Here is a 16,078-nt window from a genome sequence, read left to right as displayed (position 1 = left end):
TTACTGTTTTATTTCACTACAGTCTGAAAGTGTGAACATAAATATTTACTTAATGTCTGAATCTCCTCTACATTTCCTCCTTTGTCCCTTCCTGTTAAAAATCAAGGCACGATAAAACCACTGTGTATGATCTGCCTGCATAGTAAAAAACCCTGTGGGGCTGAGAGGAAATGGGAAGTTTCTGGCTAGGAGTGACCTAAGTGGCGGGCAATTCTCCTTCCAACAGATCAGTTCTACATATTACAGCTCTTGGAACAAGATTTACTCTCTGCTCACACCCTCATTTTCCCTTAACAGACCTTAAAAAAAAAGCTTACACTGTACAAAGTCTACCACACTCTATAAAAGACAGAAGGGGAAAATAAAAGCAGCACTACCAATGAACAGTTGACTATGTCCTTGAAAGCCACCATCTCAACAATTTCACACCCAGCATTCTAGACGGAGCTGCTAAGACCATGTCATTTTTTTTGGTCAAATACATCAGTTGTACATCATTCCCATCCTCTACTGGGGGGGGGGGGTATCCAAAGGCACGGCGGGGGAATGCCACAGAGGGGGAGGAGAACCACGGAGTGGGGGGGGGGGGGAGGGGGGGGGGGGAGGGAAACGGGTAGGGGTGGGGGCAGGGCAAAAAAAAAAATCAGCCAGTTCACCCTTTAAACAAATTGTCCTAAGGCAGAAGCGTTTCATTAGCTGGGCTCAAATTCCATTCAGGAGCTGTAGTGGCAGCATCAATATCCGTTGTGCTCACAGATCTTACTTATTGGTCAAAGTCGCTTTTGGCACTGGCTCTAGTTAACTAAAGGCAGCAACACAGGACCTCTCACTTTTGGACCCTATCCAGAAGTGCAGGTCTTCTGAAAGGTTGTGCCAAAAAATAAAATCACCATTTATAGCAACAAATGGCAGACTAATTATGGGTTATATCAGCTTTCATTTACTATAATAAGCAGGAGGATTAGAAATTACAGCTGGAGGCAGACTATTTGATGTTGTCAGAGTACTTTAAGTTTCTTTTGTACTATGCTATGACTCCTGCTGGCAATATTGGCTCCTGAATTCCTAATGCAAACTTGCTGGTATTTGCTAGGCCATTTAAGTTCACCGGGGTTTTTGCTGGCCACATGACCACAAAAGGCACCTACAGCACAAGGTGTCGTCTCAGAGACTCTCGCAATGAAAGGTGGAAACTCACCACTACTTAAAAATGTGGAGGGATGGGGGTAAATATTGGGCTAGTTCACAATCCCCATATCCCATAAATAAATAGGAAAAAATGTAACTATAGAGTCAAAATACCCTAGAATGAATTTAGGAAGAATCAAAATACAGCAAAAGTCAAGAATTTCTGAAGAGATGTGAATGATGCGAGGTATGATACATCATGGGCACATCCCTCCCCACCATCAAAAGTACCTACGTGAGGCATTGCCTCAAGAACTCAACATCAAATATCCCCACCATCCAGGCCATGCCATCTTCTCACAGCTACCATCGGGCAGGAGGTACAGAAGTCTGAAGTCCCACACCACCAGGTTCAACAACAGCTACTTCCCTTCCATCATTTGGTTCTTGAACCAACTGGCACAATCCTTATCTCTACCTCAGCATAGCAACACTATGACCACTTTGCACTTTTTTTGTACTAATTGTGTTCTTTCTTATATTATTTTGTACAATGTTTAATTTGTGTTTTTCTTGTGATGCTGCTGCAAGTTTTTCATTACACCTGTGCATACATGCATATGACAATAAATTCCACTTTTGAGTTAAGAATTATACCTTTGATTAAGTTTACCATTGTTCTCTAAAACCAAACAGGGGAAGACATTGCTTGATGTAAAAAGTTCAAGATTTAATGAGCCTTCTCAGAGCTTTCTCACTCAGTTAGGAAAACAACTAGGTACACTAAAATTCACTTAGCCTGTTCTATTAACAGAATGAAAGTTAGGGCTCCGTTCTTATTCACCTTTCACTAACCCCTACAAGAACGCACAATCACGGTAACCAAAGAACAGGATACAATTCAGCTGTGATGCAGCTGAGTGAACAGCCTGTGACCGCTGACTATTAAGGTTCGAGTGTCAAGGATGGCCCCTTGAGTAGTTCCTGTCATTAACAAATAGTGACCAATCATGAGCCAGCACATTCAAGAGGAAAATAATTAAGACCAAAGAACGCTGCCTTTTGATGGGCTCACTGCCACAGAGAACCAGAGTTGGGTGGCAACCTGCTTTCAGCATTTATACTGAAATTGCTTATAACATGTTTTGAAAGATGTTGGTCACAATCGTGTGGAAAGAGAGGAGGAATGCTTGCCTTTTCAGAGTGATCAAGTTAAATGGCTCTGGGGGAGTCCATTCAATGCAGACACTAATGTTTGTAATCAAAGTAGTGAACTCACTAATTCATAGGATAAGGGGTTTAAAAACAAATTGGTTAAGTTTACTAAAAGCATTCATCCTGGCAACTCTGCACAATTTGATTATCCTCTTATCTGTGTTCTACTCTTGCCAATATTCATCTCCTAGATAATCTGGCTAATATCACATTGTTGGTTGTGGATTTGGCTATGTACAAATTGGATGCTGCATTTACCAAATTATAACCATGACTACACTTCAAAAGTAACTTGTTAGCTTTTAAGGATCTTCAAACCATTTTGAGAGTGATGTGAAAAGCACTGTAGAATTATAAGGATCCTATCCTTCCTTTCAAGAGTTAAAAACTGACATCACAGTGGAAGCTACTTTGTGATGAGCTTAGAATGCTGAGATCAAAAACTTACCAAATTGCATCTAAAATAGATCAAGAGATCCCATTGGCTACATTGATCAGTTTTGAGCTAGAATCTTCATTTCTGAGAAACAATTTTTTAATTTAGAAAGCTGGAGAATAGGCCCGCAGCAAAGCACTATATAGAATGGTGTTATTTGTGCTACTTTTAGTTGCTCATTTTCAACCTTAATCCAACAATGCTTTGAGCTCTTTGAATAGCTGAAACGTACTGTAAACAGAAATCACTTAGCTTGATCAATCAATTAGCTGCTACTTAGGCGCTTCGCCAAAATTGCTGCAGCTAGATTTTAATGGAACATCAACTGTAAAGTCAGCACAGTAGTTAAATGCTAAAGAACAAATACAATTTTGGCACATCCTAACACAAACACTTAAAAAACCAAATAGCAGCTTGCATATTTAGAAAATGTTTCGACAAAAGCAACATTTTCAAATTAGCATGCTTCTAAACCAAGTAACAATAATTTCAAGTTTTAACTCCTTAAAAATTCAAGCAGAGATTAAAAACCATGAATTTACCCAACCTGTCAGATAGCTAGGGCAAGGCAAAATTCAGATCAAAAAAAGGTCCCAGATTCTGCACTGGTTAATCAATCTCAGCTTGACACTGTACCTACTCTTTAGCCTAGCGGGACAAAAACCAGTCAGCTTTCCATCATTAACCAATTGTTTAATGCATTTCTAAATATTGGAAAAGGACAGGACAGGATTGAGCTCAGCTGCTGTAATTACACTTGAACAATTTGGCAATACTCGCATAAAACCTGGCACATGCAGAATCAATTGAGAAGCTCAAAGTGGAAAGAAACTGAAGTATGTCAAAGGCTAACATTTTAAACAAAATGAAAAGTCTTGTTCCTCATTGCTGATGATTCAACATGACTTCACATTTAAGGATGCTGGAGAAATCTGCCATTTGAAATATCTAAAAGCTAAGCTATGTGACATCTTTCCATAGGCTGCTCTCCAGAAATGATCTTCAGTAAAACCTTGTAAAATGGTTCAAATTTTGTGGCAGAGCATCACATGGTTCACAATGGTCTAAGGTATTGATACATCAGCAAGAAAACTTGGCTGCAGTGTTTGCAGAGGGTCAGTAGCCCATCTCAGTAGCTTTAAGGAAAACCCAGTTAGGGCTCTCAAAGGTATGAACCATGAACTGTACTGGATGATGTGCATGACTACAGTAGACATGAACAGAATCTGTTTCAGCAGCACCATCCATCCCTTTGCTATCAAATAGCCTGCTGGTACTCATTGTTTAAGTCATGGAGGAAAATCAATGACAGTCGTGGGCTACTGTAACCTATAGAGACATCCTCCATCATACTTTCAGGATTGGAACTGAAAGGTTATACCCACTAGCGAGGTAAGAGATAAAATAAGATACACAGGCCCTACTTACATGGCAACAATAAACATATGCTTTCAACACAAAATTAACAGCATACTATTGGGTGGATTCAAATGAAATTCTTTTATGAATGGCTAAAATCAATACTAACCAGGAAGAACAGTTTTGCACAGTAGCATTGATTTTTTAAATCACAAAGACACTGGCAGATTACTCACGCAAATATTTAACTCGCCAATCCTTCCACTTACTTAATGCTCTGGAATGGTCTGGGTTCCTTATTCCTTTTGCTCGTAGTCTTTGAAGCAACACAGCAGAAGACAACTGTTTTACAAGGTAAACTGCCATGGAATAGCTCTGTGAAAAAAGGTGCACGGTCATCAACTACAACCACAAATTAACTAGATAATATTTAAACAATTTACTTACAAGCTCTCAAATCTGATTCTTTGTACTAATTAAAATTTGGAATTTGCACTTGTTTTCTGGATTATGTATATATTAAAATTTCAGAATACCCTCAGAAAATGTGATAGTGTTTTTACAGGATAAATATATCCAAGGTTTCTGGTCAGTGTGCCACATTAAACCACACAATACAAAGATGGCCAAAACATGATTCCTTGTCTCTGATTTTATACCAGTTGTCAATCAGTGGACTACAAAATGTCTTTGTCATTCCTAATCCGGTGGGTGGTGAGGAAATAATAGTCATGATCTCTACTTCTACCTGTTACCCCACGGCTCCCGTCAGACAGCAGGAGAGAGAAGAGTTGGGCTTGACTGTGAATCAGACCACCTTCCAGCATTCTACATTCAAGAAATGGTCAACTATAACTAGCATTGCGCTAAACTCCAGAGTTTTGTCTTTACTTCAGGAAGGAGTACGCTGGAAACAACACTACCAGTGATGTGTGGGAAAAAAAATCTGTAGTGAGAAGACAAGGGCCCAATTGATCGCTCAAACCCCTATTCCAAGATGGTCAGTAAACGCAAAAGCCAAGACCACTTCAAATTAATATCCCACTCGATTCAATAATTGTTTAGTTAAGACCGCTTAATTTGGAACAGTGGTTTGTAAACCTTATATGGGGCACCCCTGACAAATAGTGACATATGCCTAGGATTCATTACCTCACTGCCTGTTAAAAGTAAATTAGCTGCTTGAAATGCCATCTACAACATAAATATTAGCAAGTCAACAACTTGAGTACACATTCATGGCACACCACATTCATTGCTTCAGGCCAAACAGACTGACTCTCTACCCCAAAGTCTCATGCTACGCATAGTCTGTAGTTTGCAAAAATCAAGATTCAGAAAAACAAATCAACAGCTTTTTTTTGAACTTCATTCAAAATGCATGCATAACAAATTTGCATTTGGATCTAAATGAATCTACATGTTTAACCTATTTCTACAGCAAAAGACAGGTGGAAGTAAAAACAGAAAATGTTGGAAACACTCAGCACAGGCAGCAACTCTCGTTTGAACTGTTACAGTAAGAAGCAGGAACTGCAGATTTGTCAGAAGAGGATATTCATGTCCACCCTTGGGCAACAGTATTGGGTGGCTCAGTGGCACAACTAGTAAAGTCACTGTCTCACTGGAACTGTGATCAAGGTTCAATCCTGACCTCCACGGCCACCTCTGTGGAGACTGCATGTTCCCCATAAGATTACACAAGCTTCCTCCCACATAACAAAGATGAGTGGTTGGTAGATTAATTGGCTACAGTAAATTGCCCCCCTAATGTACAAGTGTGTGGCGAGGAAGGGATGGAGAAGGAAAGATTCAGGGTTATGTAGAAATGTGGGGAGAACACAATGGAATTAATGGAAGTGGATGCTTGATTGTTGGTGCAGACTGGATGGGTTGAAGGTCTGTTTCCATGCAGTGTGACTATAATATTGCAGACATGTAAATATTGTTTACAAATTTAGTTGTGATGTGAACATATTCCACAGAGATAACACTTGTTGAATGCATATTCAAATCCTATGCCTATTAGTTTATGTAGTCAATAAGTGTTTAATCACATTTGATGGGGGGGGAAGGGGGGATGGAATATCAGTTTTCCCCAAAGATCCTGAATTAAAAGCCATATGACATCAAGTAATCGATGCATAATAAATCGGGAGAATTTTGCAGTATACTGTGCTTCATCAGGCACTGATTTGCTATTTGCATTTTTTTGTGACAAAAGAAATATATGGGCCTGGAAATAGAAGTTTGTTAAAATATGTATTATTATTTTTTTTAAAGTGAGCGATGCTTGCTGACTTAGCCTCTGAACTACTGTGTCTCAATCTCAAACCAAATTTTAGATTTCTCTCCGACTAGATCATCTTTCTCTAAAAATATTACATACGTGGCAAAAAAGCTGTATTCTAACCCATCAGAACTAATACCTATGCTAAGAGATCTAGCCAGAGAAAACCATGGTGGGGATGATTAAACACAACTTTTGATCTTGCTTCACTGAGATTTACAGCACTTATGATACAATCAGTGTTACTGTTAAAGTTCTACCCCATTATGCATTTGAACAGATAGAACATGCCAAAAACTGTTACAACCACATCTGTCAACAAAGTTATGATCTGAGAATTCTAACAGATGGTGCCGAGTTACAAAGTATGCTGTCCCAGTTTGGACTTGCTTTTTTATAGAAACAATTACAAGACTGAAGCAAAGCAATCCATGCATGACTTACTGCCCAGTAACTGGTCTGCCTACAGTCACTGAAATTCTCATTAACTACAGTAAACCAGATTGTGTAGAAATAAATATTTCTCATTTCAAAATTTAAAGGTGCTCCCAAAACAACATTTTAAATAGGGCACCTAGGATATGGAACAATTCTCAGGGAGATGTCTCACAAAAATAAGCGCCCAGTTCCAAGAGATACCTCATCCGAAGAAAGGTGAATTTGCACTATAAAACTGCATTTACTACATGGCCTTCATGGAAAATTCCACGAAGCATTTTGGGCCGACACTTAATAAAAAGTGTTTTTTTACAAAAATAAATGATAATAGAGGAATACAGATTACATTGTGAATGGACCTTGGGCATCATTTAAAGATAAGAAACAACTTGCAAATTGCCCTCATCAAAAAAACCTTTGGCTGTATTTTGTAATATTCCCACCCAAACATCGCCACCTCTACTCTTTATTCTATACATTTGTTATGGCAGAAAAGGAGACCAGATCCTGTGGCTGTAGATCACCTGACGAACTGAAATGAGGTGCAGCACAAGAGCCACCAAGTCCCTGTTCTAGAAACATGCCTGTACACATTCTCCCAAATCTACAGATTAACCTTGTTTGAATTAACAAGGAAAATTGTTAAGTTCCACCCATTAGGCTGCCACGCTGCTTTCATTGTACTTGCATATATATTTGCTTTCTACAGATGTTTATATAACAGCAATAGTTATCCTTGCAAGTTACCTTCCTTGCCTACTGACTCCTCCGTAGTTTAGAGTCAGGTTCTTCCAAGGTTTGAACTATCCTGAGCACCTCAATTAAACACCCTTCAAAAGCGAGCCTAAATGCAGAATGTTAACAGGCACTCGTGCTCACACTGCCTCTATACCTGTTTTCATATATTAAGAGAAATCCAACTCAAGCAGATTACTTCTTTCCCCATCCTGAGGCTGACCTCAGAGCCCATCAGCTATTCTGGCAGAATTGAGCTCATTTAGCACAGTAAGTGAAACTAGAGCCCCATCCATTGTTTAATTATCTGTTGGGTCATGCAATTATTAAATGGGAGAGCTTACACATCATGGAATATTTACACATGCAGTTCCACCCCTATAAAAATCAGCAACATTATGAAACATAAATGATTTTTCATTGCTTGTATCATTCAAGAAAGATATTTGGTGCACTGAAATTTAGCCAAACCCTTTACTCAAGATGCAAAAACAAAACCACCAAACCTTTGGTCAGAAAGTAGGAGGAAAAAACCAAACACTTTCTGATGCCATTCACTGAACTCTCCAATTGCCACAGAATGCAAGACAAATGAGGAACCATTAGTACTTCACTATTATTATAGATTAAAACAAATCTTGAGGCACAATCCAGTTAGAAGTCAAGCCATATAAATTGTGTTAGGAGATTCTTTTTAATGCAACTGATTGGATGTGCCTTGTAGCTTTGTTAAATTATAGAACGATGCTGATTAAAGTTTTAACTGAGATTAACATTTAAAGACAAGGAGCACGCCTGAAATGCACAAGGGCCAGATTATAGTTAAACAAAGCTTCTGAAACCTACCTTTGACTGATATTAAACCCAGCATCTGGGTCACATGCATTATATTGCTTTAAATAACTGATTTGAAAAGATGAATTTGGAAAAACTTACTCTTCCAATTTCTGCTGACCACGAAACCACAATAGTGTTCGGCACCGTCGTGGACAATCTGACTAGTGAGGTAATGTTGATCGGTCGGCTGGGTCGCTTTGGTTCAACACCATTTTTGGTTGGTGGTAGATAGCCCTGGGATGAAATATATTTTTAAAAAATCACTTAGTTTTCCCAAAAGGGTAAACCAAGAAAAGTTTTATTAGACTAACAACTTTAATACTTACTGGAAGGTTACAAGTTTTTCCATTTACTTTCACACATAGATTTGGGGGAAAATGATCTTCCTGTGGACAACTCGTTTCTGATAAACAAAACCTTGAAAATTAAAAGAGTTACAATACTTAAATTATCTCCAGTAATCACCAACTTTGAATATCCATTCTTTAATCAACAATGGATATAGTTTGCATTACTAATGCATTCAGAAGCTAAAGCATTCTCCACATGGATAACATGTTAGCTAAAGTTAAATAATATTTTCTCCCATTGTTTCATTTGTCACTAGCAAGCCCACCATCTAATTGACATTCCTCATTGTATTTTGACCTAGCCTGGCCAGGCAGCCTTCACCGCTATAAGCCAGAAGTCACATATAGGCCACGCCAGCTAAAGACTACAGATTCCCTTCCCGAAGACGATTAATGGACCAGATTGATTGTTACAAGAGTCCAGTGATTCCATGTCATGATGACAGAAACCAGGTTTATATACAGATTTAAATAACTGAATACAAATCCCCCAGTTATAGCCCTTGGATTTGAACTCATGCTTTATTCAAGATCTACAGATTTATGATCTAGTAATTTTACAAATGCTACCAAGCTCCTGAACTAATGACTTGCATTGGATCAAAACTTTTAGATTTATATTATTTTAAATAAATATATTAATTAATAACAGATGTTTTGTCAATTTCATTTAAGATATTTCTTAAAAATAGTTCAACAGGGCAGATAGAAGAGACTGGGAAAGCCAAAACAGAAAAAGAGAAAGGAAGATGGAGAAAGCATCAGAACAGCAAGTGAAATCCAGCTAATCTAGCACGGTAGCGTATGGGCGGCACGGTAGCGTAGCGGTTAGCGCGACGCTATTACAGCGCCAGTGATCGGGGTTTGACCCCCGTCGCTGTCTGTAAGGAGTTTGTACGTTCTCCCGTGTCTGCGTGGGTTTCCTCTGGGTGCTCCGGTTTCCTCCCACATTGCAAAGACGTACGGGTAGGTTAATTTGGGTTTAAAATGGGCGGCGCGGACTTGTTGGGCCAGAAGGGCCTGTTACTACGCTGTAAGTAAAATTTTTAAAAATTTAAATAGATAATATGCATTTACCGTAACTGAACCTGTACTGTGAAGTCACACTTGGTCCCCGATATGTCCCTAAATAAGAATGAAACATTTTTCACTTTCAAATTTACATTTGTAAATGAAATTATACAAGATAGTAAATATACTTCAGGACCATTGAAATGGAACAATTTACAGAAGCTATTTCCCGAAAGCTTTGTACGCCAAACTATTTTCTACACAACAATTAAAAAGGTGGTAACACCACTAGGTTTATATATAGATGTTGCTGGCAATGTCATTGTTCATCACTATTTGCTCCTGCAACATTTAGGAGTCAACCACATTGTTGACTCTGTAGTCACACATAAGCCACACATGGATGGGGCAGCACAGTAGTGTAGCAGTTAGCCTAACAGTATTACAGCGCCAGCGACCCAGGTTCAAGTCCGGCCGCTGTCTGTAAGGAGGTTGTACATTCTCCCTATGTCTGTGTGGGTTTCCTCTGGGTGCTCCAGTTTCCTCCCAAATTCCAAAGACGTATGGGTTGGGAAGTTGTGGGCATGCTATGTTGGTGCCGGAAGAGTGGCGACACTTGCGAGCTGCCCTCAGCAAATTCTCAGTAACGCAAAAAGACGCATTTCACTGTGTGTTTCAATGTACCATCTATCTTAAAGATGGCCAATTTTTTTCCTCCGAAAGACACAGGTTAATCAGATGATTTTTAAAAAATACAAATCTGCTTGTTTCTTGGTTACAGTTAGAGACTAGTTTTATTTTATAAATTCCAAATTTAATTAAATTTAAATTCCTCAGCTGCCATGGAAAATTTGAACTCATGACCCTGGATAAGTGTTCTAGACCCCTAGGTGATACTCCGGTAACTTGAGCACTATGCCACCATATTAATCTATAAATTTCAAAGTTAAGATCAAAACAAATTGTGCCCTACAAATTAAAGAACAGCATTCATTTTCAATTCTGTATTGGAAAACTATCTTCAACTTTTCTTGCATCACAGAAAGTATACTTATCAGAGATAGTGCAAGAATGATACAAGTTTGTTGTAACTACTTGGTTAATGCTCAAATCTTTTAATATAGGTAGTTGCCTCAGTGTTATGGGAGAATTGCAAACATTTGGAGTTACAAAGCAGGTAACTGAATCCAAGGCAATACATCACTTGAGAACTGTTTGAACCCAGAAGAGAGATCAGACCCATGAAAAATCAATCAAAAATTAGTATTTTTGCAATATATCCAGATTGTTTTGTCATTTACTTAAAAGTTAAATGCAGATAAAGTACCACTACTGTTACATATGATGGTCAGTCAAGCCTCATTTGCTACAATATGCTCAGAACTCCACAGTAGACGTTTATATGTGATCCTTGGCCAAAGCCCAGCAATAATTCACCCAGAAAACACTTGGAAGAAGGGATTGTACTGCAAATGGGTAAAATGTGGTTAAATCACCTGCAGATTAAGATGTTGACAAATTGGAGAGTTTAAAAATGAAGTAGTGAATCATTCTTTCCTGTATGGGGGGGAGGGGGGGGGGGGTTGGAAATGACTGATACTCAACTTCAAGCAAAGCTGTTTTATATTAAACACACAGAAGTGCCAATGTGAAGACGCAAACTAATGCTAGCAATTGAAGGGGAGAGAGGGATTGATAATAACAGACATGTAGCCACAATTCCCCTCTCCTTACAAGAAAGAATGATAGCCATTTTATAAATGTGATACAAGTTCTTAAGTTTGCCAACTATATCAAAGTAGAGGTGGTTACAAGCAACATGGATGGAAATATTAAATTATGAGATTAATAAGTTGTGAATAAGCAAAAATGCAGTAAATGGATTTCAATGTAATTATTTGAGATGTCATTTCCTTTGAACTTGAAGTATATTAAATTGTGAAAACCTGGAAGCAATGGAGATTCAAGAACACTTGGGTGCTACGGACATGGATCATTAACGTGTCACGAATAAGTATAGAAAATAAATTTTAAAACTTAATGGAAATCTGGCCTTTTTAATTGGGGGCTAGTGGAGTATGAGAAAATGTTATGCTACATGCATACAAAACTTTGTTAGACGGTAGTTGAAGTATAGTTTGGTAGACTATAGTTGAAGTTCTGGGCTTCACACCATGGGAAGGGACAGAGTTACCAGAACGATTAAGTTTCCAAGGTTTAATTCAAGGGAAGTGATGACACAAACTGTGGTTGTATAACCTGAAATTTAGAAAGTTAATGTTGATCTAATTAAAGCTTTCAAACTATTAGATAAAAGGGCAAATGAAAAGAAACTATCCTTGCTGGAAGTCCTCTAGATCTAGAAGGCATCATCTAAAAATTGCAGCCAGGCCTCTCAGGAGTTGGGAAGCAATGTGCAGGGGTGGTAGAAATTTGGAACTCTTGCAAACAGCGGTTGATGTTAGGTCAATTGTTCATGTTAAATCTAAGATTGAAACCATTATCTCATTGATTAGTGTACAGGCTCAAGGAGCTAAATAGGCTCCTCCTATTCTTACACTGAGGTGTGCCTAACTCAACTGAGTCAGTGTGTGTTTGTGTGGTCTCTATGACTAGGTTAAGGTGGCAAATAATACATAAACTGATCATTTTAGTTCAAATAGTTTAAGGCAACTAAGAGAGTCTAAAATAAAAGTGCCACTTAAAATTTATCCTAAGTCAAAAATTGCATTTAACTTGGACAATGATTTTTGTTTCTTCCCACTCCTAGGGCACTGAGGCCAGATGTAGTCCTAGAATAAGAAAAGCAGTTAACATAATAAAACAAATATTTTTAATATTTGGTCGATAACATTAAATTGTAACATATTTAGTTCAGCCACAAGTTTTCCCACTCTGACAGTACTGTATGCATCAAAACAAAATTATGTAAAAAGAACAATGATTACTTACATTGAGTTGCTAATCTGTTGAACTTGTTGTGGTGTCAGTGCGAATGCAAAACAAGTCTCCTGAAACCGCTGGCCATTATCTGAGGCTTAAGTAGACAAAAAGGTCAAGTTTACAGTTGATATACTTTCAAAAAAATATCTGGACATTGCCTGGGATTGAATGAGATAAATGCAGCAGTTGGTGATATTAGTTTGTTTACTCATCTGCTCCCACCTCAGAATCATTTCTGGTCCACATAATATCTTGCAAAATAACTGTTGGCAAAATATGAATTTACAGAAGGTAGATTGGCAATCCTAGTAACATTCTACTTGAGACAAAACGGCTGTATTTATACATTTGTGAAATTCATGCTCTTCTGCAGCTACGATGGGGCCAATGGATTTTAGAACCTGTGTACCAAAGGTCCTTTACAAAAATGTAGTTCTGTACAATTCACCTGCTCTCCTCAATGACCTCCTCAGCTTGGTTCTACTTTCACGCCTGTTGTCACTTTTAAAAACACAAAAAAACCTCCCAAATAATAATCCAGTTTAGAAGAAAAATTTTGCAAGCACAATGCTAGGTCTTCCAGTTCTAATAAAGGAGGAACATGTTGTACACATCTTGTTACCAAAATTCTGGTGGCAAACTCACCAAGACTTCTTTGCCAGCATCTCCTAAACCAATGGCACGTGCATCGTGCAGGCAGTTAAGTGTAATAAGCACATGGCAGGGTGAAAGTCAGTCAGTACAGTATACCGGTGAGAAAAAATGCCCAACAAAATCAATACAAATGGACTGAATTTGCAATGTAAATTGGCAAAGCAGTAAGGAATTTAAGTTATTTTCACCCCTGGCACTTTTAAACAAAGTTCAAGTTTTCACACCATCACAAACCGGAAATGTTGCCTTCCCTTCATCATTGCTTAGAATGTTCCTACAGCACAGTTCAGGGCATAATTAAGGATGGACAATAAGTGCTAACCATGCCAAGTACATCTACATCACTTAGATGAATTACAGTATTCAGTCAGTTCACTTTTCTGTAGATGTTGGCTTCTACTATATGGTATGTTATTTTGATTAGAATTAGCAATGAATTTGCCAGTTGTCCACATAGTTGGTCACAAATAATACCCAAGCCAAATGAAAACACAGAATCCATTGTTGAATATCAAAGCACAACAAATTCAATCCTGGAATATAGCAACATCTGGAAGATATTTGCAGTCATTAGTTATGAGAGTTCTTCAATTAAGCATCCTGCTATCTTAAGCTTTATCTTGGCAGGGTGGAGGTGGAAGAGAGAAAACAGATCGGTGTGTATGAGTGTCTGGGATGCTTCTTCAAAATTCACTGTGCATAATGTCTATTGACCAGCTTCATTTTCAGAAAGGTTCATCAAAAACAAGTAATAGATATTAGCCAATTTGTTTCTCATAAGGTACCTAAAGGAGAAACAATTTAATTTAACCCAGTTATTTGAATTTGCTTTATCTCAAGCATTTATGGAATTTATAAGACCTTGTTCAGATCAAAAGAATCCATCTGGAACCTGCTGAGCTATAATCAGACAGGTGTGGGGCAAAAAAATTCAAAAATAGTCTTTCAGGAAGCAAGTGGTTTGTTTGCCTTATGTTATCAAGGATTCAAAGATTAAAATAGTCTTGCTTCAATTATATGGAGCATAGGTGAGAGCCCACGCCTGGAGAGGAGAGGATACACTTGCCTTTCAGGAAGTACTATGAAGGCTCAAGTCCTGTTTAAATATATTTTCCTTAGAGAGAATAAGATGAAGTTTTATTAGAGGTTGGGATACAGTGTGATTGTCCAACAAGGGAAGATCAAGTAGACAAGGCTAAAGGGCTCAAGCTCTTGTGATCAGATGAAAGACCAACCTTAAACATCAACCGTTTCTCTCTACAGATAGTGCCTAAACTGAAAAGCTCCTGTCTTTCCTGCTTTTATTTCCAGCTGCTGCAGTATTTTGCTTTCATGCTACATTCCCAAGAGTTTAAAGGACGAGAAGCAACTTCATTGAAACAAAGTTAAAAGGGAATTGCTAGGATAATTGCCGAATATTTTCCACAGCCAAGTCAAAAACTAAGGGTGGACAATTTAAGACTCATGAGATTTCTACGTTCAAACATTTGCAAATATCTGGAATTTTTTTTTATCCCAGAGGGCTGTGATTGCTCAGTCAATTCAATACCAAACAATAGGTTTTTGGACAAAAATTTTCAGTGGATATAGGATTGGAGCAGAAAGGTGTAGCTGTGATACTGAATGGGAGAACTGGCTTGCAAAACCAAGTGTCCTAGTCTTTCTTCTATTTCTGTTTTTAAGTTTATATTACAATTTAATGCAGTCTTGATTTTCTTTTAAACATACGTTCCAGATCTTCAAGTAGCCAAGGTTAAAAATTCTGCTGGCATTTGTGTCTTTCACTGCTCAATAAATTTGTTTGCATGTTAAAAGCTAAAAAAAACATTAGAACTGTATTGTTTAGGTCAAGGCTAATCACAAGAGGGCAACAAGCACAATTAGCAAGTGGGGAACCTCTCAACCCTGATAGCCCAAAAAATGCATTAAAACAATCAAGAACAAAAGTGACTCCAATGAATTGACCTGGCAAAAACAAAGTCTCTCCCTTGTAATTATCATGTATGGCAAGTACAAATTTTTAATCAGAGCTTCTCTCAAACTCCTCAAATACCGTGGTGGGAAAATGCATCATTTGACAAAACACTGTCTGAGCCACAAGAGACAAAAATAGCACCAATCTTGATCTACTAAGTTTCACTGAAGCATGTTGAAAAGTACTGAGATTTGGGAAGGTCATATTAGGGTTAAGTTTAGATCCCCATTCCCTCTTGTGGTGATAAATCCAGGACCAGTTTCACATACAGACATGTTACTGCAAAAGATGAGGGGAATAAAGCAGCTGGAATTGCTCGCTAACATGAATGATTCCCCCCCACTCAAGTTGCCAATCTGTGCACTGACCAGTTTTTAAAAAAAAAGTAGAGCAGCAGTTAAGCACTTCCTCCCATGGGAAAGAAATAGGAAGACAGTCCTCCCATTGATTTTTGCTCAATCAACAGATTGCCAGGAGTGCACTGGCAGACACCCAAAGCAGAACTCATTTCCTCAGCTTAAGAAAATTGTGTTCACAAAGAAAAAAAATCACCATTTTGTATCTGAATAATTGTTAGCATAGCTTCTTGGGAATCTTAATCATTTTGGGAAAAAAAATGAAAGACTTTTCAGAACATGGATGTTGCTGGCAAGGTGAGCATTTATTATCCATCCTTTTTGGTGAGCTGCCTTCAGTTACCAGCCCTT

General features: G+C 38.2%; 1 protein-coding gene across 4 annotated transcripts in view; it reads right to left on the bottom strand.

Annotated features, from left to right (window-relative positions):
- pias1b (protein inhibitor of activated STAT, 1b) overlaps positions 1 to 16,078 on the bottom strand; it is a 149,661-nt gene that overhangs the window by 24,907 nt on the left and 108,676 nt on the right. For all 4 annotated transcript variants that reach the window (XM_052040528.1, XM_052040529.1, XM_052040531.1 and 1 more), the window contains 5 exons: positions 12,752 to 12,836; positions 9,866 to 9,913; positions 8,765 to 8,855; positions 8,538 to 8,672; positions 4,408 to 4,513 (listed from right to left, as the gene is read on the bottom strand). In XM_052040528.1, the coding sequence (XP_051896488.1) occupies positions 4,408 to 4,513; positions 8,538 to 8,672; positions 8,765 to 8,855; positions 9,866 to 9,913; positions 12,752 to 12,836 (465 nt within the window). The remainder of the gene's footprint in view (positions 1 to 4,407; positions 4,514 to 8,537; positions 8,673 to 8,764; positions 8,856 to 9,865; positions 9,914 to 12,751; positions 12,837 to 16,078) is intronic.

The sequence above is a fragment of the Pristis pectinata genome, chromosome 28 (assembly GCF_009764475.1).
Source record: "Pristis pectinata isolate sPriPec2 chromosome 28, sPriPec2.1.pri, whole genome shotgun sequence".
Classification (NCBI taxonomy): domain Eukaryota; kingdom Metazoa; phylum Chordata; class Chondrichthyes; order Rhinopristiformes; family Pristidae; genus Pristis; species Pristis pectinata.
The sequence above is the reverse complement of the archived record's forward strand: the minus strand, read 5'-3'. Positions and strand labels throughout refer to the sequence as shown.